General features: G+C 35.4%; 1 protein-coding gene across 1 annotated transcript in view; it reads left to right on the top strand.

The window, feature by feature from the left end:
• The window catches only part of CEP126 (centrosomal protein 126), a 33,796-nt gene extending 11,422 nt beyond the window's left edge, over positions 1-22,374 (top strand). Inside the window, exons 3-10 of the mRNA XM_071571458.1 lie at positions 105-250; positions 1,658-1,763; positions 5,160-5,355; positions 12,641-14,771; positions 18,625-18,749; positions 19,047-19,134; positions 19,678-19,887; positions 22,289-22,374. Coding sequence (XP_071427559.1) covers positions 105-250; positions 1,658-1,763; positions 5,160-5,355; positions 12,641-14,771; positions 18,625-18,749; positions 19,047-19,134; positions 19,678-19,887; positions 22,289-22,353 — 3,067 coding nt within the window. The 3' untranslated portion in view covers positions 22,354-22,374. The remainder of the gene's footprint in view (positions 1-104; positions 251-1,657; positions 1,764-5,159; positions 5,356-12,640; positions 14,772-18,624; positions 18,750-19,046; positions 19,135-19,677; positions 19,888-22,288) is intronic.
• Positions 22,375-24,479: the final 2,105 nt, after the last annotated feature.

The following is a 24,479-nucleotide window of genomic DNA, read 5'->3' as shown; positions in this document are numbered from 1 at the left end:
AAAGTCACACTGGTAAACAAGAACTGGTCGAATAAGCAAGCAGGTTACTAATAATTTGGTAAAAGTATTCAAAAACATAGGAACGATCTGCTTCTTACATACAGAGCCTTTGAAGAAAGACAGAAACAAGAACAAGAAAAAGAACAGAGATTTAGAGAAAGAGTTCTTCAGCAGAGGAAAATTAAACTTCAGGAGGCAACCGATAAGTTCCAGCGGGGTCGTCTGCCTTTTTCTCAGCACAAGGAAATAGGTTTGTAAATTAAAATTTAATCATTATTCACAATACAAGTGCTTTTTTATTCACAGAATCATAGAATTTCTGGAGTTGGAAAGGACTTCTGGAGATCATTAGTCCAACCCCTCCTATTATTCTATTGGTAAAATATAATAGCAGCAAACAAAACAATTAACTTCACTTGAATTCATTGAATTCATAAAAGCAAAACTACCGACAAGAAGCTCAGATCTTACATATGATAATTGGGTAGAGGGAATTAAAAAAATAGTTCTGGGGTTTTTTTCTAAAAATTCTACTGTGAGATATCCCACTATATTCTGGTCACAGTAAGTACATGACCTCCTTGGGGTATTGTGGCTTCCTGGGTTTTCCCCACTCTTTTGACTGCAGTGTTGTTATTGCTTACAGCACTGTGCTTTCACAGCTGGGTGAGAGGTGTGACAAGGCCACTGACAGCTACTAGGATAGAGTAATAGTCCCCTCTTTGAACCCCTGAATATGACATATTCAAGAATGTGTATTTTCTTTATATTAAGTAAAAGCAGTCCCAGCATATATTAATGTGTTACATAACTCTTTTTTCTGCATTAGTCCACTTTGTAAACTGTTCTCTCATTGCTGGCAAGTAATGATCACTGCAGTTCAATTCCTACTTTCTTGGAATCAGTTCAGATTGGCAGGAGTTTGTAACACATTGGCCAAGTTTGATTTCCAGTCAACTTTCCAGTGTTCAAACTCTTAAGATATGGTCTATTACTTAGGTATGCTTTAACAGATTTACTCTCCCAACTGCAATTGTGCCAACTGTGAGGTAATGTCTCTTACTTCAAGATCAAATGTCAGATTAAAATAACAAAATAGAACAGTACTGGTTTAGGGCTTCTTCACAGCTCTACTGACAGCCCAGACCGTGTAGCAATAGAATGAATCACAACTTTTTTGGTTTTTTTTTTTCTTCATAGCAATTCTGCCTCTGTTACTCTCTCCCCTACTTTTACTTACTTGAAAGAAGCAATAACTTGTGCCTGTCTGGACTCCTTCTTTCTCCACTGATTGGATTATTAAGTTACAATGTGGCCTGTGTAGAATATCTGCAAGCCATAACTTTGGTTTAGTGCATGAACAGAATAATCATGATGTAAGGAAGTTCTATTTTTTAACCTCCTACTTTTTCAACAGTGCAGTTTGAAAACAAATAGCAAAACTGTTGAATACCTGTGTGACTCTAAACACTTAATAGACTGGGATTTTGTTTCAGAGGAACTCGAGGTGCTTTAGCATGTCTAATAGTGCTAAACCACTCGGTTTATTGTAGCCCTCTGGATTTAGGCGTCCAAATTTCAGAAACTTAACCAAACAAATATTCCAATTTTAAAAATATTTTTTCCATTGTGTTTTTTTTAACTCTGATCCCTCTAGTCCAGACAAAAGCAGATTTTCAGTTAGAAGAAGCTCTTGAACAAATTAAAGGATCCGTTTTAACATCAGTACTGTGCTTGCCAAGCATAAACAAAATCAACCTCAGGTAAGCATTTCTGTTTACTCTGATGATCAAAGGAAGTAAATTGCTTAGTGTAGTCAATAAATAGCAGATGATTATTTTAGGGCATTTCTCTCATGGCAAAGAAAGCATTTCTGTGAACTTTTCCAGTGAAACATTATGCAACTTCCTTGAGTTGTTTGTGTTAGTTTGGTAAGACAGCAGGGAAGATGACACAAACCTTTTCCCTTCAGCAGAATTCTGGGAATAGTCAGGGCTAACCCAATCTCCAGTCAGATATAATCCAACTCAGACTACTGTGGTTATCAAACCATTTGCTGTGAATTACAGAGTATTCTGTCCAGATGATTTCTTATTCTCATCAGATGCTTTTCCTTTTGACATTCAGGGATACTTTAGTTTATATATTCTTGAAAGGGCCTTCTTTTCAGCTGTCATTCCTTTATATTTCTCATTCTCTATATGTATCATGACGATCCTGATAACACTTTGGCCTGTAATTCCATTTTAGGTCACACAAAATTTGAATTGCATACTTTTCACTCTACCCAAGTACTCTTTCTAAGATACCTTAATACATAACAATGTTTCTTCATACTTAGTTTGTCTAGCTGCTGTGTTTTGTACTCTTTCCTGATTATCCCCTTCCTAATCTCTTATTTCTTTAACATTTCTATTTAGGGGGTTATTATTGCTGCTTTTGTTGTTACTATTATTATAATTATTTTCTACAATATAAATTGTGGAGGTGTTCAGAATAGAGATGAGTTCTGTCTAAAAGGGATCTCCCTAATTCTGAGCTTCAGTGTGTTTTTCATTGTGACATTAATATTCAGCTTGTTTACATAGCTACTGCTGATGAATACATTTGCAAGTGATAAACTAATCATTTGAGAAAAGATTTCGTTGCTCTTAGAGCTAAACACTTATGCTATTTACCAGTCAACATTCATAGGAAGATTGCAGCTATAAAAACAAAGAAACAAACAAGAAATCTACCTGTTAAATCTAAGTTTAATTAAATGTAAATGTTTCTGAACCCTGTCTCAGGATTCCTGATTATTTGCCTCATTTCACTCATAGGTCTGATTAAGGACAGCAGCTCAGTGCCTTGTCCCACTGCCTTTATCATTTGTTTCCTTTTTTTATCTTTTTTTCCAACTGCTCCATGTGCTTTGCATTTGTCTCTCAGGACCTCTTCAAATGACTTACCATTTCTTACAGTGCTGTCACTCCATTTTTATTTCTATAATTTTAAAAATTCACTATCCTGTAATAATGATAGTGTGTTCTTTTCCCAATTTTCATTTTTATAATGAAAATTGTATAATATGTCATTTTTATATTATTTTCTAAGAAAATTAAATTTGTATGTTCATATTCTTTTACAGTTTGTGTTCCCCTAGTAACCAAATCTGAGAGAGAGCTAGGAATCTCAGAGTTAATTCTACTTCTGTAAGTTTGAAATTAGCAATTGCTCAAAGAAAAAAAAAATTAAAATACGTGACCCCAGCATGAAGGACATTTAAAAGTTGAGCCCAGTATGACCTATTGGCAAGTCACAAGCCAGTTAGTACAGATAAAACAGAAGAACATTTTAAGAAAGTTCTCAAAGGTGAAAGTTCTTCAAAGCTCACCAGTTCTGAGTTTTAAAGCTTTAAACATTTCTTATAAACCTCTTAGAGAAAGACAAAAGCCCTGACACACCTAAAGAATGTATTCTGTGCTTGCAGTAGAGCTATTTTGCTTCTAATAAGGTTTAGTTATTGAATGCTAAAGCAAAGATTTTTGACAACTCATTAGCCAACAGGCACTGGGGTGTTTGTGTATTATGTGTAAGAACAAACCAGATTTTTGTGGGGCCAGGTGTCTAACAAGAAAATTTTGCGATAGGGATGATATCTACCATTCAAAAGAATATAATATGCAGTTTTCTGAGTTCTGTAAATAAATCTGAGAAGGTGTTACCCTGTCTGGTAAATTTGATTGGATCTCTGCTTTTAGGTAAAGGCATACCCATTTTACAAGTAACTTCAGTGAAATTTTATACTGATCGTCTGTTTTCAAGATCTATTCTGCTTCTACCACCATCTGTAATCATTGTGGAGTACAACAAATAAAATCATAGTCATCAAGTCTAATTGTTAACTCAGCGCCACCAAATCCATCATTAAATACTTGATCCTAAAACAGCAAGACATAACCTTGGCTTTTTAATCACTTTTAAGGGTTATGGCTCTACTAAACATAGGTGGGAACATAAAACTGAATCTGGTGAGAGATAATGGTATGTGCCACTTTGGATATCCCAGACTAAGGTCATTTAAGGCCCTTGAACCAAGTTGGAGCCAAAATACAGGATCAATGTCCTTCACTAAATGGTTCCACCTAGGCAGTCTAGCATAGCTGGCAACCTGGTAATAGTTATACTTCCAGAATACTAAAGCTTGATCTCCCCACAAGCTGTGGATTTTGGAATCTGAGTTATTTTTGCTATTTTTTTTGTTCAGACCTTCTTTTCTTATTGCTCAAAGCTACTTGTTTCTTGACATCAACCTAGTTCTTGCTTCTTGTTTTCCAAAGCTTGGTTCCTATTCCTAATGATCTTACCCAGCTTCATTCCAGTTCTATCTGCCTTTTGTTCTTGAACATACCTTGTTACACACTCCCTGCCTTCCAGGTCACTATTGGACTTTCCTTGTCATTTGGCTTTACGTGCCTCTTGGTTTCTTTCATTCCTGGGTCTTAACCAGTCCCATGGTTCTTGCTAATTCTCATCCTGTAGAAACCTGTGGTTTCCTCTGTCTTAATTTGGGCCCACCCTGGTCACAGAAGCCAGCTACACTAGCTACTCCAAAGATTTGGTTTTATCAGGCATCAAATACATATTTTTTAACATACCACAATACTGACATAACATGTCATCAGTAGATTTGGGCTCTCTATGTGTTACAAAGCTTTCTTGCTCTTTGAAGTAAAGGAACACCTGATAGCATGCTTTATATAAACCAACTTTATGAAAAAGTAAAGCCCATTTTCCTTGGTTTTTTATTTTACTTGGGTTTTTTTTGTTTATGTTTGTTTGGTTGGTTTGGTTTGGTTTTAAAAAAAACAACCCTGTGTTTTCCATTTCTGTAAATTACCAAGCTGTTGGCTCACATTTCAGCCTGAGGCAGTCACACAGCAACCCAATCAAAAGTCTGACAATTTATGAATAAGAGAAGAAAGGTTTTAAAATGGAAAGTCTTGGACACTTTTTGACAGTACCAACAGCATCTCCTGTAGTTACATCTGGTATGTCTGTCCTTCACTTGCCAGGCATTTATTGGTGGTATATACTCTTGGAAAGGGACATATTTATAAGTGTACAGTTGGTGTATATGAATAAGACAAAGTAATAAGTTGTTTGTTTGCATCAAGCACAACAGATGATACATCCTCATCAGCATCTAGAAATGGTTCTTTCCATCAGAAGCAGATTACAGCAGTGTTTGGCTGTGATAAAGCAACACAAGAGAGAAGTAGAACAAACGTGGATAGTCACCTACTTCTCTTACAGAAAAATCTGGAAGAAATGCAACAACTCCTTGAAAAACAGCATCTCAACAACTTGGAGGTATGATATTTTCATGTGATTCATTACATGATGCTTTTTAAGTGTAACAGAAAACATCTTGGGTGTGACTAAAATGAAAGGTCTGTTAAGCAGTCTTTACCAACTAGACAGCATGGGAGGGCACACTGTATTATGTCTTACCAATAGATTATTTATAGTAAATTTATGCATACTTTGCAGTAAGAAGTTAGAGATCTATAAAAATATTTGTAAATATTTTCACAAATTCTTTCAAGATACATGTCATGTTGTCTTTCTGCGAATGTAAAGATTTGTATGTCAGACTTCTTGGCTCTGAAGTTGTTAGTCATTAGTCCATCACAGGAGTTTTGTTCTACCTCCAAACTTAAATTGGTGGGTTTCAGTGCACCCTTAAGTTTCTGCTCTGTTGATTGCTACAGCTCAGCTACTGCTATAGCAGCATAATTATGGTAGGTCAGATATTGCGGGGGGCTTTCTTGATTTTTTTCCCCCAGTGTGTGGTTGTTTGTTAGAGATCAACTTCCAATCGCTCGAGGCTCCTTTTCGTTATCTTTGGAATAGCCACTGGTGTTCCAGTAACAAGCTTTTTTTCCTAAACTGATTTTGGACCTTAGAATCAGTGAACAGAACTCCAAAGTGATTTCTTCTTACTGCACTCTTAAGTGTTATTTTACATCTGTCAGTGCTGTCCTTGATTTTAGAAATGCTGTCTTCAAAATTACATTTTTTGGAAAAAAGAGGGCATACTTTGGGGGTCATTCTTTTATTTATATAATATTTACTGGTATCAAGGGTTGTGGTATCTGAAATGGCCTGGGCTCTGTGAAGCACTGCCCCTCTGTGCTGGTGATGGGTAGAGGCATGAGATCATGGGTGGTCATAAAGCAAAGGCTTTTCCTTTAAATACTTGTGTATGGATAACTTTTGAAAGAATCTATAGAGTTCAGATATAGTTTGATATTGATGTTTTTCAGGAACATTCATCTCTGTCTTTTTATCTACTTTGTTCTGATGGTTATTCATGAAAATCTTGGGCAGCTGATGGCTAAAACAGAAAATTCACTCAGCTGGAGTGAGATTCAAAAAGGTTGAGAAGACAGAATGTATGGTTTGTGCTGGGAATGACTGGTGTTCTTGTTTCCAGGCATAAAAGAAGGAAGAGCAAATGATAATTTCTAAAAAAAGAGCTGATAAAGCTGAATTCTAGATAACCACTTTGAAACAAAATTTAGAAAGGTCTACACTTTTTTTTTAAATCATATCACATTGTGTGTTTTGCATATCCCTTCCTAAATGGTGATGCTGAATTTGACAGTAGTTGCATTAGAACATCTTACAACTAGAAGACAAAATGTATTGTCTTTGAGAAAAATGGTTAAAACTTGGTTGCAATAATGCCAAGGTCATGGGTTCAATCCCCTGTGTGGGCCATTAACTTAAGAGTTGGACTTGATGATCCTTGTGGGTCCCTTCCAACTCAGAATAGTCTGTGTGTGATTCTGTGTGTGTGATTCTTCTTAATATACTGTAAGACTTGTATATTGTAGTGTATTTTATCAAACACAATTATCACTTTCTAATTGAATACTAGAGAAAAGCTGCCATGAGTCATGCATAATTTTTTACTTATAGTTTTTCTAAATGTCCAACTTTGGACACTGCATGTAATATAGGAATTTATGTTTTCAAATTAATGTATTTTTGAAAATACCCTGGTCCTGCAAAAAATTTTGCTTTTTTTTTTCAGAATGTATTTTTCTGCAGCCACTAGGGGTTGCTCAGCTTCTTTCCTCTGATAAATAGTTTAAAAATGTAAATATTTGTGCTTCAGACATTTGGACTTTCTTTCTTAAAGTTGCATGCTTTGGAGTCTGATTAGAAAAACAGTCAAGAAATCCATTGTCCTTGTTCTGAGGCCTGAGTTTTGGAAGTTTAATACTTGGATGCTGGTGTGCATGTGCCTTGTGACTTCTTGTGTTGTGAAATAGTATTTATAATACTCTTACTAATAAAATTTATAATTTATAATGATTTATAATCCTCTTACTGAATTTAATAGACTTTGGTAGTCTTGCTACCACCTGTTGCCCAAAGTCCTTTCATCAGTTCTTGCCTTTCTGAAAGTAGTGTCAAAGTATTTCACATGCACACACTGCGATCTAACCATCCACTGAGATCCTTTGACCTCTCTTTGTTTCTGTTTTTACAGGCCCAGTAGGATTATAAAGATTCCTAAAATTCTTTACTTTCCTACAGCACAATAAAGTTCTATGTAAACCTTGACCAGTAGATTTGCTGTGTTCCCTGCTTTACATCCCTAAAAATTCCTATAGATTCACCAGTAAGTCAAGGCTTTTAGTGACCCTTCTACCATTTTCTAAAATTATTTTGCTTAAAATATTGAGAGCAGTAGATTTTGTTTTGTGCAACCATTGCATCTGTGCCAGTACATCAAATTATTGCTTGTTATATGCCCATGACTTTGTTCCATTTTTAAGAATTTAATATTGTTAACTTCATTCACAAAAAAGGATTTGTTGCACAGTCTTTTCCTGGGTTTACTGCATGCATAAATAAAATCTTTAAGGTGGAGCTGGTAGCATAGTCTTTGGCTAAAGCCCCAGGCAACTTTTCACCAAAAGACATTAGTTCTGAGTGCTTATCATTTTTCAAAACTATTAACTGATTATGTCTAAATTTTCCATTTCTGGTAGCTGCCTTAAGCTGAATAATTTAGAAAATTCCCATTAAAATGTCTCAACTATGACTAGGAATAGCATTATTCAAATATCTTTTGTTTTGTTTTGGGGTTTTTTGTAACCACTTTAATTTGGTGGCCATACAACATTGTTTTGGACAATACAACATTTCTAGGCTCTTCCAGGAAAAGACACTATGTTGGAATTCAACTGATTGGCATAATATTTCACTTTTTAAACAAAATACTTAGAAGTAAGAACTAATTCACAGAGAAAATGGGTATAGATTATCACATGGAGATTTTATTTTCCTCTTTCCTCCTTTATATGCCCATAATTAGGTTATTCAAGTGGTATCTGTCAAATCCAAATTTAAATCCATTTCTGCTTGATTTGAAGCTGGATTTTTACCTTGGCTCTCCTTTTTTTCCAATCATTTCCATGTGCAACCATGAAGTACTCAGTACCAGTCTTTCTATGCATTACATTCCCGTTGGAAGAAAATACTTTAATATTTATTCAAATAGGGATGGAACACAGAAATTGCAACGCAAACTATGAACTCAGTGGGTTATTCTTATAGTATCTCTAATACATTAAAAATTTGTACCTTCTTGTACTGTGTGTGTTTATGTATGTAACATGTAAATTCACATAAGTCTCTGAGAAATAATGAAGAGTGTTTTCTAAGTGATGTTCCACTGAATGGCAGCAGCAAAGGTATGAACCTGGTCCTCCTTCCCTGAGCTGACCTGTGTGACTGTTAACTGTTTGTGTTACTGTGCTTTTGAGATTGGACAGTGTCTATGGAACAGAGATGTTTCAGGTAACTGATGGAAAAACATTAGTATGACTGGAATGAGTTAAACAAAGGTTCCTTCCACAGGGGATGTGGTATCAGTCTAATTCTTCAGAGATAGAGACAAGACTGGCATGGAAAAAAGGAGTGCCTGTGCACAGAGTTATCAGGAACTTGAAGAATGCTCAGGGCTGGTTAGTGGGAAAGCAGACTCTGAAAGTGAGGGTTATGTTAAAATGGCATTTGAAACAGAAGTCAGACTAGATTTTGTAGAGACCATTCAACAACTTGAAATAGGTTTCTATGGTCACCTTAAATTTAGGAACATTGGCCACTTTTTACTTATAAATGTGAGTGTTAACAATTTTTATGTTGATCACTTAAATTATATGACAGACTTGAGTGATTTCCTTACTTATTTCCCTCTTGGCAGGATCAGAGGAGTTCAGTTTTCATTGGCTTTCAACCAGTATTGTGATGTATGGCTATCTTTCACATTATTTCACTAATCCAAAATTTACATGTGCTATAAAGACAATTTGAAAATGTATCTCCAGACTAAATTATTTTACCCAAATACTCAAACTTGTTTTGATTGTGTATTTTTTTCCATAAAATAGTAGCTTATTCCAAGCCTGTGCTGTATAAAATGACATGCCAATCTTCATATCTGACAGTGTGGAGTTCAGTCATTTCAAGAGTGTCTTTTCTCAATTCAAAGCCCTGCTTGAACAGGTGATAATGTAGGATTAAAGCTGAAACAGCTTTTCAGTATAAAGGGTTTTGTTTCACAGGTAGATTAATATATGAATAAGATTTTGCTTGTGGATAAATTAGGATTGTTATACATACAGCATGGCACACAAACAACAGAAATGGGGAAATTGAGAGTGTCCTGTGCACTAAAGTATTTTTACCATACATTATAGCTGGTTTTGGAGCGATTTGTTTTACTGCAGTGGCATAAAATGTTCATAAATGTTGCTAAAAGAAAGGAACAGCAGAAAAAATAGCAGTATCTGGTCTTTAGTGTACTGCAGCTATGGTAATAATAAGATGTTTTCTTGCAGGAAGAGAGTAGGAGATAAAAAGTTTGTGCATACAGGTCTGCCAGGATTTTGTATTACACTAACATGGTATTATCAGAGATACTGTATGCTAATGTCTCAAGGGGATGTTGGGAAATCTATTGATTTCTCATGAAGATTAAAATATCACTCTCCAAAGTAATTGCACCCCTTTGAAGATGGCAGAGTTCTGTTTTAGTTTTTTTTAAAAATTCAAAGCTCTTGTGAATTGTAAAAGCAAAACAGAATTTAACTGATTTTTTTCTTCCAGTATTCTGCTTCTATCCTAGTAGTCTCCTGGTGGCCTGGGTACACAGATGCCTAATCAGTTATTTTACTTTTTTTAAATGATTAATTATTATAAACCTGAAGCAGCACTTTTGTTTCCTTATCATCCTATAGTATTCTGACAGCTTAAATCAAATCATTAGGGTTTCCAGGTTTATTTCCCTGCACTTACTGATCACTAAAAAGGATAATTGTTGATTTGGTTTTTTGTTTGCAGAAGTAGTTCTAGTTACACATTTTTACAAGAAAACATGATATTTATTTGCATTACATAGTAGGCTAAAATGAGAAATAAAATATATAAATATTTTAATGAGAATGTTAAGCATCTTTAATGTGTAAAAGGATGAAATTCTATGATGCAACCAAATAAAAGTAAAATTTGAAAAGTGAACTGAATTTGCATGAACTGCCTAAAAGTGAGTAGGTGTTTAAATGAGGACTCCTTTATTCTTTAGTTCCTAACATTTTTGGATGTTACTTCAAGTGAGATTTTGTTTTTCATGAGGTTTTGTTTTACAATGAGAGTAAAATTATGTATATAATGCAGGATCATGTCTTTTTTCAACCTCTGGAGCACAACTGGGCAGATATTTTTTTTACCTTAATTTTTAAAAGTTGAAAATTTTCTTCCACTCGCCAGATTTATCAGTTTAAGCAAACCTGCTGTCAGAAGCTTTTTTAAATCAATCCCTAAAAACTTTTTCTGCTGTCTAATTTTGTGATTTTAGAAACACATTTTGCTATACAGTTGCAGTTTCCAAATTAGACAAGAAGTAAGCCTGACACCTGTAATTTCTTTTTACTGTTTTTTTCCTAGTTGAAAATTTCAAAGTTAGTTCTTAAATTTGTCCTGATACAGAAAACTCTGAGTATATGCCTTTTCCATATTTGGTGAAGTTCAAGCAGAGGTTAATAATATAATTTAGGCAAACATAAAGGTTAATAAATAACTAACAAAGTGTTATTTATTCTTTTCTATTAGAAAGACACTGGGTTTTATAGCTTTAGTTTGAAAGTTTTCCCTAAAGGGATCTTTCTTTACACTTGGTTCTTTGTTCTTCTATTTAGTTTCTGTATCTCAGATCATATAACTATAATGGAAGACTGCACCAACCCCTGAACATTTAGTGCAAGATAAGATTTAATTCAGTCACAGAAAATCTTTAAGGACTTACTAAACTTTTTATTCTGCAATGTAATATATTTGTACAACTATAAAACATTCAGTATTAAGGTATAAAGATTTATTAGAATAAAAAATGTTTATTACAAAAATGTATTATTATGCACTAAATTTTATGTATTCTTTGGTGATTTTTCAAAATGTTAATTCTATGTTATTGCCAGGGGGTATATCATCACTTACCTAGGTTAACAGATATTGCTACTTGAAATATTTTTAATTTAAAGTCACTAATGAAAAAAAAATCTTCATTGCATAAGATTGCATATCTAATTCATCTTCCCTTAGTTTTTCACACCATTTTTTCCAACATAAGTTTAAAAATCACTTTTCTGCTGAGTTGTGTGAAAACGAGTGCATAAGGCTGTGAAAATAGTTGACATTCTTGATTTCCTTTATGTTTATGGGTATTTTGAAGTTTTGTGCTTAAAAAAGTATGTATTGTCAATGACATTCAACATCTCAGTGCTTGGATAGGGAAGTAATAGTGAAGAAAATGCTTCTATAGTACATACACAAAGTTTTCCCACTAGTGCTTCAGATGATGCCAGTTGCTCTTATTCATCACTTCATTAAAGTTTGATGAAAAGGCTAAGGGAGTTGATGGGATTCCCTCATGCTCTTAGACCTGATCTGACTCCATTGATCAGATGCTATTTTCTTCTTTCTGAGAGATGTGAAGAGGGAATTTCACTGTGGGAAGTTGTTAATCACTGTGACTGTAATAGCAGAGATATTTTTCTCTGTTTGCCATGACAAGGCTTAACTCCTCATCACTTGTGGTTCTTTGTATGAAAAGAAACATATTTAGTCTAGTATTGTGGAAAAGTTCAAGTTTGGGGCAGATCCACTATCAAATCTGTATTTTCATGAATTCTCTTTCAATTTGTAAACTCACTTACATACCCTTACAGAGTATGAAAACCATCCAGTGTCATAGGGCAGTCCAGAAACAGTACTGTTGTTTAGTTAAATCTAGTTCCTTTTATGATATTGCAGAATTTATATATAATTTAGGATTAAATCTGTTGAGCTATGTAGCTCCCTCCTCTGAATTTCTTCCCAAATTGCATCATTTTGTTTTGCAACTTAAAGGTAAATTTTGACTCAAAGGAAACACTTATGATGATATGAACCCTAGACATAAAAACACCAGGCTCAGTATTGTTTGTATTTTAGTCTAATCTCTTATTAATGAAAAATTAGTATCAACAAAACCACGTTTCTAATAAATTAACAGTCTGGTTTGATGGCTGTATTTCAGAATTTTCATCAAGAACTCAAAGAAACAGATGATTCAGAAAGCCTGTCAAGCCTTGACAGTCTTGAGGCTGGAGAACAAAATGGAAATTACTCAACATCAAATGAATCATCTTTGACTACACAGTGTGACTGTGCCCTGTATGAGCCAGGAAAATCCCAGACTAGGAATGAGGGTTTACTTTATATAGATCAAAGTACTTCTAAAAATGTGCATCTAAATAATTGTCTGAGAAATGCAGATTCCCAACACCACCACAACATACCTATTTATGATCTTTTAGCTAAACATAATGTTCTAACTCCTGCTGAACACATAAACACCTCAGAAGAGGAATCATCCACTTCTCAGAGATCTGGAAAAAAAGCTGCAGATTTCTCTACCTCTGGTAAGCAAAAGAGCTCTGTAATTAATGCATTGAGTTATCTGCAAAATACAAAAGAAGACCTAAGCAAGCCATCTTCTGGAACAGCCAGCACATTAGCCACTGGTCATCCTGTTCTCAATCCTAGCAAAGCCTGGGACAGCCCTGAATCTATTCCAGGAGAAAGAGTTCAGGATCTGATGCAAGATCAGAGTTTTAAAATGACCCCACAGAAGAGAACAATATCTGTGCAACCATCCAGTCAACCTATTGCAACATCTATAATCTTATTTCCTATTCAGGGATGTTCCACTTGCATTCCCAGCACAGCTGATACATTACCAAGGAACAAAAATATCAGTACAAAGTTTTTAAATAATACCTCAAGAAAAATGACTAAAACAAAAGAAGAAAATATTAAATGTATTAATGATACTATGCCAAGAACATCTTTATTTCAGGACATACCAAATGCCTCAGTTCTGTTGGAAATTAAGCAACAGAATAACAAAGAGGAAGGAAAGGGAAATATAATAGAAACTATGTCACTGTTGTCTGATACAGAGTTCAATCCTGGTACGCCTGCACATGACAAAACCCTGAAAAATAATATTCTTGAAAGAAAAAGAGCACAGTTAATCAGAAGTATCTTAAAGAAGGATTCTAAATATGAACCCAGTAATTTCAAAGCTGTGGTTATGAACCATGGGATCAGTTTTGGAATTCGACCCATGTCATCTATCAGGGACAGTTTAGAACTGGCAAAAATAAAAAAGGAAAGTACAGAAAATGAAAAATACAATAGGAAGCTTAGATGGTGTGATCAAATTGACCAGATAATAACAGAAAATAATGAAAAATGCTATGAGAAAAGCACCAGTGAAGTATCTTCTTCAAAGCTGCAATATATTCAAACTACAAATAATGCTCCTAGGAATAATTTAAGTATCATTGCTCAACCTTCAAAGCCCATGTTCATAAAAAATCATCAAGAAAATTCTCATCTATCAAAACCAAATGTTGATACTGAACAATCAAATAAAGAATGCACATCTCAGAATATATTTATGTCTACTGGATCCTTTTCTGCTAAAAAAGCTCGGATGGAACCAAAAGAGGAAGGAAGAGAACCCCCAGTATGTAGCAATAATTCTAAAATTAATGAAGGTAATCAACTCAAAAATAAGGCACAAGTAACTAGAAGAGCACCATCTATAAGAGCACAGTCAATTTTTATGCCCAAGAGAAGAGGCACAATACTCCAACTGCAGTCTGCTGCTGGAGCCAACAAACTTCAACAAGTTCCAGGGAAATTGCTAACACCTCACCCGCCTTCGGCACCTCTGCGAGGAAACAGAACTGTTGGAAACACAGCCAGCCCTGGATGTCTGTCACTGTCGCCTTCAAGGCTCCGAGCTACCACGACCAGCAGGGATGGTTTAAATGACAGGTGTGTTGTGCTAACAAATTGGGTTTTAAATAGGAATGGTGCAGGAAACAGGGAGAATATTGCTTGTTGTTCTGGCCTGGCCACTGCAATCTCTACACCTGACTGCAGCACGGGCAAATACGAACCATGGGCAAAAGATACTTGTTCTGTAAGTAGTGTTCAGGCATGTGCCTGTCAGGATCATTCAGTAACCTGCACTGAGAGAAGACCTGTTATTGTAGAAAATGGATTTCATCTCCGTCATATCCAAGCAGCTGGAAAAACAAGCACCTCCTGGCACAAAGCGCATTCTGCCCAAGCTCCAAAAGAGTCTGCCACTGGTAAGAGTCATGTTTCTGTTTCTGAGTTGGGGGGATGTTCAGACAGAATTCTTCAATTACATCACAAATTTGTTTGCAGTTAAAAGGTCCAGTTTTTCATCCATTCACACAGCACAGCCGGCTTTAACACGCTTTCACCATTTGTCATTGTCATTTCTCTTCTAGTGGTGCCCAGAGGCCTGTGAAACATTAATCCCCATTTTTAATAGCTCTCTACAATATTAAATGAAAAGGAAGGATTTTCCCTGAGATTATATTCATGACTAATGAGCAGATGTGACAGGTAGTCTAAATAATGATATAGGAGGAAGCAGCTAAGTTTATACGAGCAAGTTTTACAAGGTAACTGAGAGTCATAGCTTGTTGTGCAACAGTCGCTGCCACCTGCGAGTGGAAGAAGTGTAGATCTACTATGTTTTTAAAATGTTGACATTGTAAATGCCTAAAATCATTAAGACTTAGTCCCAGTAATACAAGTAAAGCTTAAAAAAATGTAAATGCAAGTTAAAAGTAAAGAGCTTCTGCCAAGCAAACTTTGCTCTCCTGCAAAGTATGTCCATTTATAAGGAATTTTAAGAAATTTGAGAAACAATTCTTCATTTTATTGAAAATTAACCTTGGGAACAATATGGTGAAGAGATTCATTGGTAAGATTGAGGAAAGGTGCATAAGAAATTTTTGGGAAAATAAACTTTAATATCCTGGGTTTTACATTTCAAATTACATTTCACACTTTTTTATTTGCTTTGTTTCTCCTGTGAAGCCTAGCTATATTCTGTGCCTTGGGCATTAATGACATCCTCCTGCTTATAATTGCTATGAAGCATGCTCTTTTGCTTCCTGTTGAGGGCTGCAGCTGGAACTCCTGAAACTGTAGACCCTGCTTCAGATACAAGCAGCTTTCCAAAATACTTCATGTACCAGATCACCCCAAGGATTGGGCATGCAACTGAAAAACACTTTCTAGCAAAGTAATTAATTCCCATAACTTAAAACCCCCCTACATTTCTCGTTTTATCTACAGTAATACATAGTTTTAACTATGGAGTGATTCAAAAGAATTCTGTTGTGTAAGACAGGCAGGTGAATATTCTTGGCCTAAAGCAGGGGTGGGAAATGAAAAGTCCTATCCGCTTGTCTATTCCAGTTCAAAGTCAAAAGAGATGAGTTTCAGATCTGTGTGACTTAACCCATTGGATTTTACATTGGAAATGAATGAAGACTTGCATTACCACGCCTTGCCTCCAGCAGAGATTCAGTCATCTTGATGTTCTTATCTGCACATCAGATCAATCAATCAGGAAATGTACTGGGTCAAAGTTGTGTGCACTACTAACACTAGCTTCACTCCAGCTTTAAATGCTACATCCCCAGTGTCACATACCTCCAGTTCTTTTAGAGGAAGAGCTGAGTAACCACTTAAAGTTTGGATGGGTTGCCCCCTCTCCGTATCTGCTTACATTTTGTGTTTTGAAAGTCTTCTTTATTTTAAATACTCTAGATAACTCTTACTGATTTGCTATTATTTGTTCAGTTACCTATAAATGCACATAGACACCACAGTCTTAGTCCTGAAGTGCTTGTTTGGAGACTGAATACTGCATTGCTCTCAAGTAAAGTATCTGCAGAGTTCCATGAGGTGCATGAAGACACTAGAAAAGTATAAGTGAGAACAAGATGAATAAATAATATTGTTGTCTTAAATTAATTTGGCTTCCAGGCTTGTGTATCCTCTGCTGACACATATTATATTGTAGCTGGATATTAAAATTATTTTATGACCTTTCATGTTCAGTCAGTAAAAGGCTTCAAAAATGTGTTTAACCTTTAGCCTGTCAAAATATGGGGCTAATTAACATGCTTAAACAGTTGTAGACTGCTCAGTCTCTTGTTCCCTTAAGACACTAGTGCTTATTATAATTTTTTATTACATGTCTCAAAAGAATCTTTTCCTTGGCATATATCTAGCATGTCTTGCTAATGAATGAAATTAACTATTGATGCATACACATAGAGCAACTTTGAATTTTATTTTTTCCAAAAAATATCACATGATTACTAATATAACCAGGGTCTCTTCTTTTCTTTTTCTTTTTCTTTTTTTTTTTTTAATTTTCTGCTGTATTCAGTATAACATGATCACATTTCTTTTCAGGTGCTACTCAGCACCATGTGTCACATTGCAATAATTTGCATTAACTAAATGGCAACCCTTTAAATCTAATGTGCCCCATTTACAGCCAGATGGCTAATTTCAAATATGCTTCTAGGATCAATTAATTGTTTTCTTTTTTTGTGAATGGTAAGGATTCTGCTTCATTAACTGTCACTGTAATGACCACAAAAGAAATAAAATTCTGTTAGAATCAGTAAAAGATCTCCTGGCCAAATCATGAACTTTACATTAAACGGCACATGTTAATATTTATTATGTAAATAAATCAGTAATTTATCTTCTCAAGTATAAATTGAGAAACTGCATTTACAAGTCTAGTAACTGTTTACAAATGAGGATACATCTCCTTGGGTATGTAGATTCCTAGGTTGCACATGAAATTGCTAATTTGCATCTCCAATTCTTATGCATTAAAGTTTAATTAAGAACATATTTTGAAACTTGATGCTTTAATTTTGAAAATGTCTTGCTATGCTAGACAAAACTGAGATAAAACTGTACAGTGTCTAGATTAGACTTCTCTGACTGAGGGAAAATGCTATACAGCAGTATTTTCATTAAAATTAGTGCACAGATATATGGATTAGTAAGAATAACTACAAAACCAAAGCTATAGAAATAATGTTTAAAATCATGGCTTTGAAACCTCACAACATCTGTGAGGCCACACCTGAGTACCATCTTAGTTCTGGGCTCCTCAATACAAGGGACACAGACATGCTGGAGAGAGGTGACTGGACATGAAGATAGTAAAGGAACTAGAGCATCTCTTTTAGGAGGAAAGGCTGAGGGAGCTTGGGCTGTTCATCCTGGAGAGGAGAAGGTCATGGGGAATCTTACCAATGGCTGTAAATATCTGGAAGGAAGCTGCAAAGAGGACAGAAGCAGGCTCTCTTCAGTGATGCCCAATGAAAGTACCAGAGGCTATGGGCACAAACTGAAACACAGGAATTTCCCTCTTGAATATCAAGAAACTTTTAACTTTGAGAGTGACTGAGCACTGGCACATATTGCCCAGAGACTTTACTGAGTCTCTATCCTTGAAGATACTCAAAAGCCACCTGAATATGGCCCTGAGCAAGGAGCTCTAGGTGGCCCCGCTTGAGTGGAGGTGCTGGACCAGACAACCTCAAAAAGTCCCTTCCCACCTCTACCTTTTTGTGATCCTGTGAACCAAATAAACTATGTGAACTATCACATGTTTTCTGTAAACTGCTATGTCATTTTAACAAAAGTTGAATCCATTAAGGTATAAGATATAGCAATTTGTCAACAGGCATTTACTGTGTTGAACAGTTAGACTTTATCCTCTAAATGCAATTTATTTTCTAAAACATTAATTTTTGTCACATTATTTGATATTAGTTATGTCACAGCTCACCTTTCATTCCCCTTTTTACTTGATAAGACCACCTTGTATTTTTGTACTGACAGTTTTTACTGCCTGAGATTCAAAGTGGGGGTTCACTTAACAATCCACATCTGTATCTCATAGTGCTATGCCTTTGAAGTGCCTGTTTCTCTCTTTTTCATTGTAAGAAAATACATTTAATAAGATCAGTTGTAAACATCTAAATATGGAAAGAGAGTTTTAGTCACCATTATTGGGTTTGCTACTAGTATCTTTATCATGTTTTTACACATTTTTGGTTTATTTTTGTTTGCATGTCATTTAAGGTGTTGTTCCTGTTACAAGACAAAATCAGGTTCTTGAAAACCATGAAAATAAACACCGAGCTGTTTCAGAACACAGAAGACAAAATGTAACATCTAAAAGAAGTGAGCCTACTCGTCATGTACAGGTTAATATAAATTTAAAGAAAAATAAAAAGCTTATTTCTCTTCAAAATGGAAAGAGTTTCAGAAATATCAAAGATTTGTTTAGGGTCACACAATTTTGAATCAATGTCCTTAGTCAGCTTGCTGTCACTGCTAATGAAAATAATAAAACCAAGGAGAATACATCACTTTATTAGTATACACTAATATTTTTGGACTTCAAAAGATTTGATAATATGAAATAATAAATAAAACATGTTCAGAAGGTAGTAGAATCACCTTAAATTATACTTAAAATATTCTTATAATATTTTTGATAGAATTCATTATGCACTGTCCAGCTGAGTCCTGCTCCATCTGCATTTGAACCGGTACAAAAGATGAACAACATCTGTAAATCTGAGGAAGGTATAGTAACACAGCTCACTTCAATTCTTTGTTATACCTAAAGTAGAATGACCTAATATTTCCACTGTGTAACATGACTTGTGCCTTTTGGCATCAGTGATTCTAAGTAAAAAGGGGTAGTTCTCTAGACCTAGTATTTTGTTTTCCTGGAAATGTAAGATATAGCACCATATACCATGATATTGATGATTTTATAAATGCATTACAACATATATTCAAAACTCATTCCATTCCTGTTTGTATTTAAGTGTACAGTAGCTGTACAGCTGAACGTGTCATACATAACTGTATGGTATGGACAGGTATTGCTGCTACCATTACATATTTCCAACCTCATTAGGACTTGCTCTGGTGCCAATTGTAAGGTGCATTAGTGTTCTTAATTATTTCACTCTCTAATGTATCATATTTCTTTATTTTGCCAATTTTTGATCTTTTAATGTCAATTTTGTGTGTTTTACAGACATTTAGTCACGAAAACAAGCCGTTTATTTAAATATAGTGATCTCTTCACATTTGAAGTTCCCCCTGTAATCTCTTCAGTTTCAGAAAGCACTGCTCAGTTTCTAATGGCAGAAAAATTAGCAAGTACATGCATTGCAGAGAGTGAAATCCTGGCAGCTATGGACAGTATGCAGACAGCCAGACAGCCCTCACTGCTTAACAGGGTTCCGTGTCCAGGTGTGAGTGCACTTTCAGTAGAAGAACAGAAGATTTTCCAGTCTCTTAATTGTCTCAATCAAAGGCTAAAAAGTAAGTGGGATAATAAATAAGATGCTACATGAAGTGATTAAATAACTTTCCATTTAGTTGGCATAAATTTATTTGGATTAAAATCAGGAATCGTATGATAGAAATATTTTTTCTATTATTGTTGTTGTTGTTATTTACTAAATGTAGCAAACCGTATATCAAAAGCATGAAACCCTTCTTAAAGTCAATGAAATCAGTTTAATATTATGATTACTTGGTTTAAAAAAAATCAAAATATGGCTGAAGGACACTTTCAGCCCAACTGTAGATGTTGTTTGCCACACATTTGTCAAAAATATTCTTTTAACATGTATCTGGCCTCACTTGGGAATTTGTTCCAAAACTTATCCATCTTAACTTTTTTTTGCAATTATTTTTGCAAATAATTGCCCTTTATGTTATATATCACATATTTTTGCAAGTGTATTCCTTTATAATTATTGGCTTTTCATTGTCTGTCTTCTATTATTTTAGAATGTTCCTCTTCTCCGTGAATTCTTAAAGAGCACCAATACTTAGTTCTGACATTGCTACAGATAAATCTGTATGCTAAAATGAATATCACTTGTGCAACCATTTTAAAAATGTCAAATGCACTTAATTTACTTAATTAGTTCTGTAATTTGTTCTTTCTCTATACCAGGCTGATTTCTTATCTGCTTTATACTGGTGTTTTTTATATGAACTCTCCAATCACATCTTCCATTTTGCTGAAGAATGTTGAGAAAAAGTCTGTACTTGTTCTTGATATTTTTTCCCCCAGTGATTAATTAGCTAACACTTCCAAAGTAATCCTATGATAACAAACACAGTTGCAGAACAAACTTAGTTCTTGGGTCTCTTACTTTATCTAATGGTTAGGATTTGCTTTGACCTATGAAATCATTCAGGTCTTCCATAAAATCTCTCATTTGTTTGGCATAATTTCAGTATTTTGTCTGCTCCATCCTGTATTTGATATCAGTGGGGACCTTGTGACTTAGTCTGTGTGGTCTCTTCACTGGACTGCTGGACTTTTCTATGATTGGAATAACTTCTGCTTGCCATTTGTGCTGTTTATGGAATTGCCAACTCTCTTGAATTTTACATTTTCCTCGCACTTTTTTCATACAAAATTTTACATGCCAATTATTTGAGTTTATAAGAGTTTCTTGAAGTTCATTGACTTTACTATTTCATTTCTTTTCCTTCTGGACTGCACCATTTCATGACCAAGTTACCCAAGTTTACCCCCTTATTGACTGGAATCTAGTGAAACAGGGCTTATTAAGCTTCTGCACGCTATCCATATATTTCTGCATCACATGGTGGATTGCATGAGTTTGAGGAAAAAGGCTTCAGTTCCCTATAAACTGCAACAGAAGAATAAAAGATCTTTGCAACTGTTTAGAAAATTTCCACATCTATAGCTTACAATTCCTGCTCCATCAAACAGTGGTTCAGAATTTCATGCTGTCATAAATTGTGGTTATTGCTTCCAGGCAAATGGAAATGAAGAATTCCATTTTTACCAGAGAGGTGTTTTACAATGATGTGCTTGGGTTAGGAAAGTAGACATGAAAAGAGAAATACAAGAATATAGAAACTAAATTGCTGTATAAGTAACAGAGAAATAACAAAGAAATAGAGAGAAAGGCAAATTCAGCAAAAGAACTGGGAGCAAGAATGCTGAAGTTTGCAAAGTGTGAAAAAGAAAACTGTATAAAAAGTACTTAGGAATATGAAAGAAACAAAGAAAGAGTCATAGGAGTTAACAGATTGCAAATGAAGTAACTGTGAAAATTAAAGTAATACATACATATATGTATAAGTCTCAGAAATTTAATTAGCTTGCCTAATTATTTGAGGATTAAAATTGGTAATAGGAAGCTGGGAAATTTTACAGGTTGACTTACACATAAGTACATGTAAGTATATGTACCTGTAAGTAAGTAAATACATTGTTTTAGGTAGTTACTTGTCATGCAAGTACATTGCTTTTTTAAGCCGTGACCTTTTTGCACACCTTCTTTTAGCTTTGTTTTCAAATGTTAACAAATTAAGTGACTAAAACTGTGTACTTTCCTAGTGGTCTTTTTAATGAATAGCACTTAGTCACTAAGCAGTCTAAATCTGGAAAATTTGTTGCTGGCTTAGAGTAGCTGGCATTCTTTTCTCTGGCTTTATATTTCTTTATTGACACTGAATCTTTTGGTCATATAGTATGTAGATACAAGGTTTTAAAATAGAGATATAGCCCATACTTCAGCATCAGTTTGTAGGGGAAATAAAACCAGTGCTATTAAACTACATTTCCACAATCTTCAGGAAGTTCTGTGTTGAATGTTTGACTGTGAATCTTATTTTTTATTGAAGTGTTTGGTTTACATAATATTTATTATATACTTTCATTCTTTTTTAGATGTTCAAGAAGCCATTGCCAGAAACCCTTTTGCTTCACATGTTTTGCAGATAAACACCCCTTAGTAAGTATTTAATTTAAATGTGTTCAGCTTTAATTCCTACAAACTGAACTTGTGGCTTATTTTATTTTAAAAATAGAATTGAAAATACTGTCATCAGTCTGTTCATCTGGCTTGCCATATTTTCAGATTTCTATTTATGTAAAAAAAGCCCCAGTAAATATGAACTTTATAGTACTGTAAACAGGCTTTAACAGTTTATACCAGCCTGCCTCATCCTCTGGCTTTATTTTCATTTTGTGATCTGAAGACACTTGCCCAGTTGAGGAAGTTCCAACAACTTTTAAGGAACAGTAATTTAGTAGGGTCTACTTGAAGTATATATAAGTAATTTGTATTTCTTAATAATATAGGGAATGGATAATTATGCCTGACAGTGCATAAAATAACTTTTAACGCAATGAATTCTTACTTTGACAGGAAGATATACCATTTTCTATAAGTGACAGGTATTACCTTTCTTCAATAGATGTTTGTATTTTGTTTCATATATTTTAGATCTTGTCACTTTGAAACAAAGGATGATACCTGAAATATAAAGAAATGAATACACAGATGACTGTCTGAAGTGCAACATTTACATTTCAAATGTTCAGTTTATGATGCAAGAGATAGTACATACAATTCTGTATTATCAATCTTCTGCTTTACTATATATTTATACTGAAGAAAAATTATAGATACATGCCCATGTACCTCAAATCATAGAACTGTTTATGTTGGAAAAGATCTCTGAGATCAAGTCCAACCATTAACCCAGCACTCCCCAGTCAATCCCTAAGCCATGTCCCTCAGTGCCACATCCACACATTTTTTAAATACCTCCGGGAATGATGAACTCCACACTTTCCTAGCGAGCCTGTTCCAATGCTTGACAACATTTTCCATAAAGAAAATCTTCCTAATATCGAATCTAAACCTCCCCTGACACAACTTGATGCTGTTTCCTCTGGTCCTGTCACTTTTTACTTGGGAGAAGAGACCAACTCCCACCTGGCTACAACCTCCTTTCAGGTAGTCATAGAGAGTGATAAAGTCTCCCGAGTCTCTCTTTTCTCCAAACTAAACAACTCCACTCCCTTAGCCACTCCCCATAGGATTTATGTTCTGAACCCTTCACCATTTCATTGCCCTTCTCTGGACATCTCAATGTCTTTCAGTGAGGGCCCCAAAACTGAACACAAGATTCGATGTGCAGCCTCACAATGCCAGGTACAGAGGGACAATCACTGCCCTGGTCCTGCTGGCCACACTATTGCTGATACAGACCAGGAGGCCATTGGCCATCTTTGCCACCTGGGCACACTGCTGGCTCATGCTCAGCTGCTGCCAACCAGCACTCCCAGGTCCTTTTCTGCTTTCCAGCCTCTCTTCCCCCAGCCTGTAGCACTGCCTGGGGTTGGTGTGACCCAGGTTCAGGACCCAGCACTTGGCCTTCTTGAACCTCATACAACTGGTCTTGGCCCATCAATCCAGCCTGTCCAGATCCCTCTGTAGAGCCTTCCTGCCCTCCAGCAGATCAACACTCTTGCCCAACTTGGTGTTGTCTGCAAAGTGACTGAGGGAGCACTTGATTCTCTTGTCCAGATCCTTGATAAGGATATTAAACAGGACTGGCCCCATTAGTGAGCCCTGGGGAACACCACTGGTGACCAGCCATCATCTGGATGTAACTCCAATCACCATCACGGTCTGGATTTTTACCCAGCACAGAGTGCATGCATTCCCACCATGAGCAGCCAGTTTCTCCAGGAGAATGCTGTGGGAAACTGTGTCAAATGCTCTACTAAAGTCCAGGTAGACAACATCCACAGCCTTTCCTGTATCACCTGGTCATAGAAGAAGATCAGATCAATCGAACGGGACTTATCTTCCTTAAACCCATGTTGGCTGGGCCTGATCCCTGGTTGTCCTGTACATGCTGTGTGATCGCACTCAAGATGATCTATTTCACATACTTCATATATTTTACTGGATAAACTGTTACCAAAAATGTTAGAGAAAGTATTCTTTATTCACAGGGCTTTTGCAATTTACTGAATTTGAGACTGTAAAACCCCAGGAAGCATCTCAGCTCCTAAATTCAAAATAGTTGCCTGGTTTTGAAGTGAGACTGTGAAAAGACCACAG

This window comes from Pithys albifrons, chromosome 1, assembly GCF_047495875.1.
Source record: "Pithys albifrons albifrons isolate INPA30051 chromosome 1, PitAlb_v1, whole genome shotgun sequence".
NCBI classification, from domain to species: Eukaryota; Metazoa; Chordata; class Aves; order Passeriformes; family Thamnophilidae; genus Pithys; species Pithys albifrons.
This window is presented reverse-complemented; position numbering and strand designations above follow the sequence as displayed.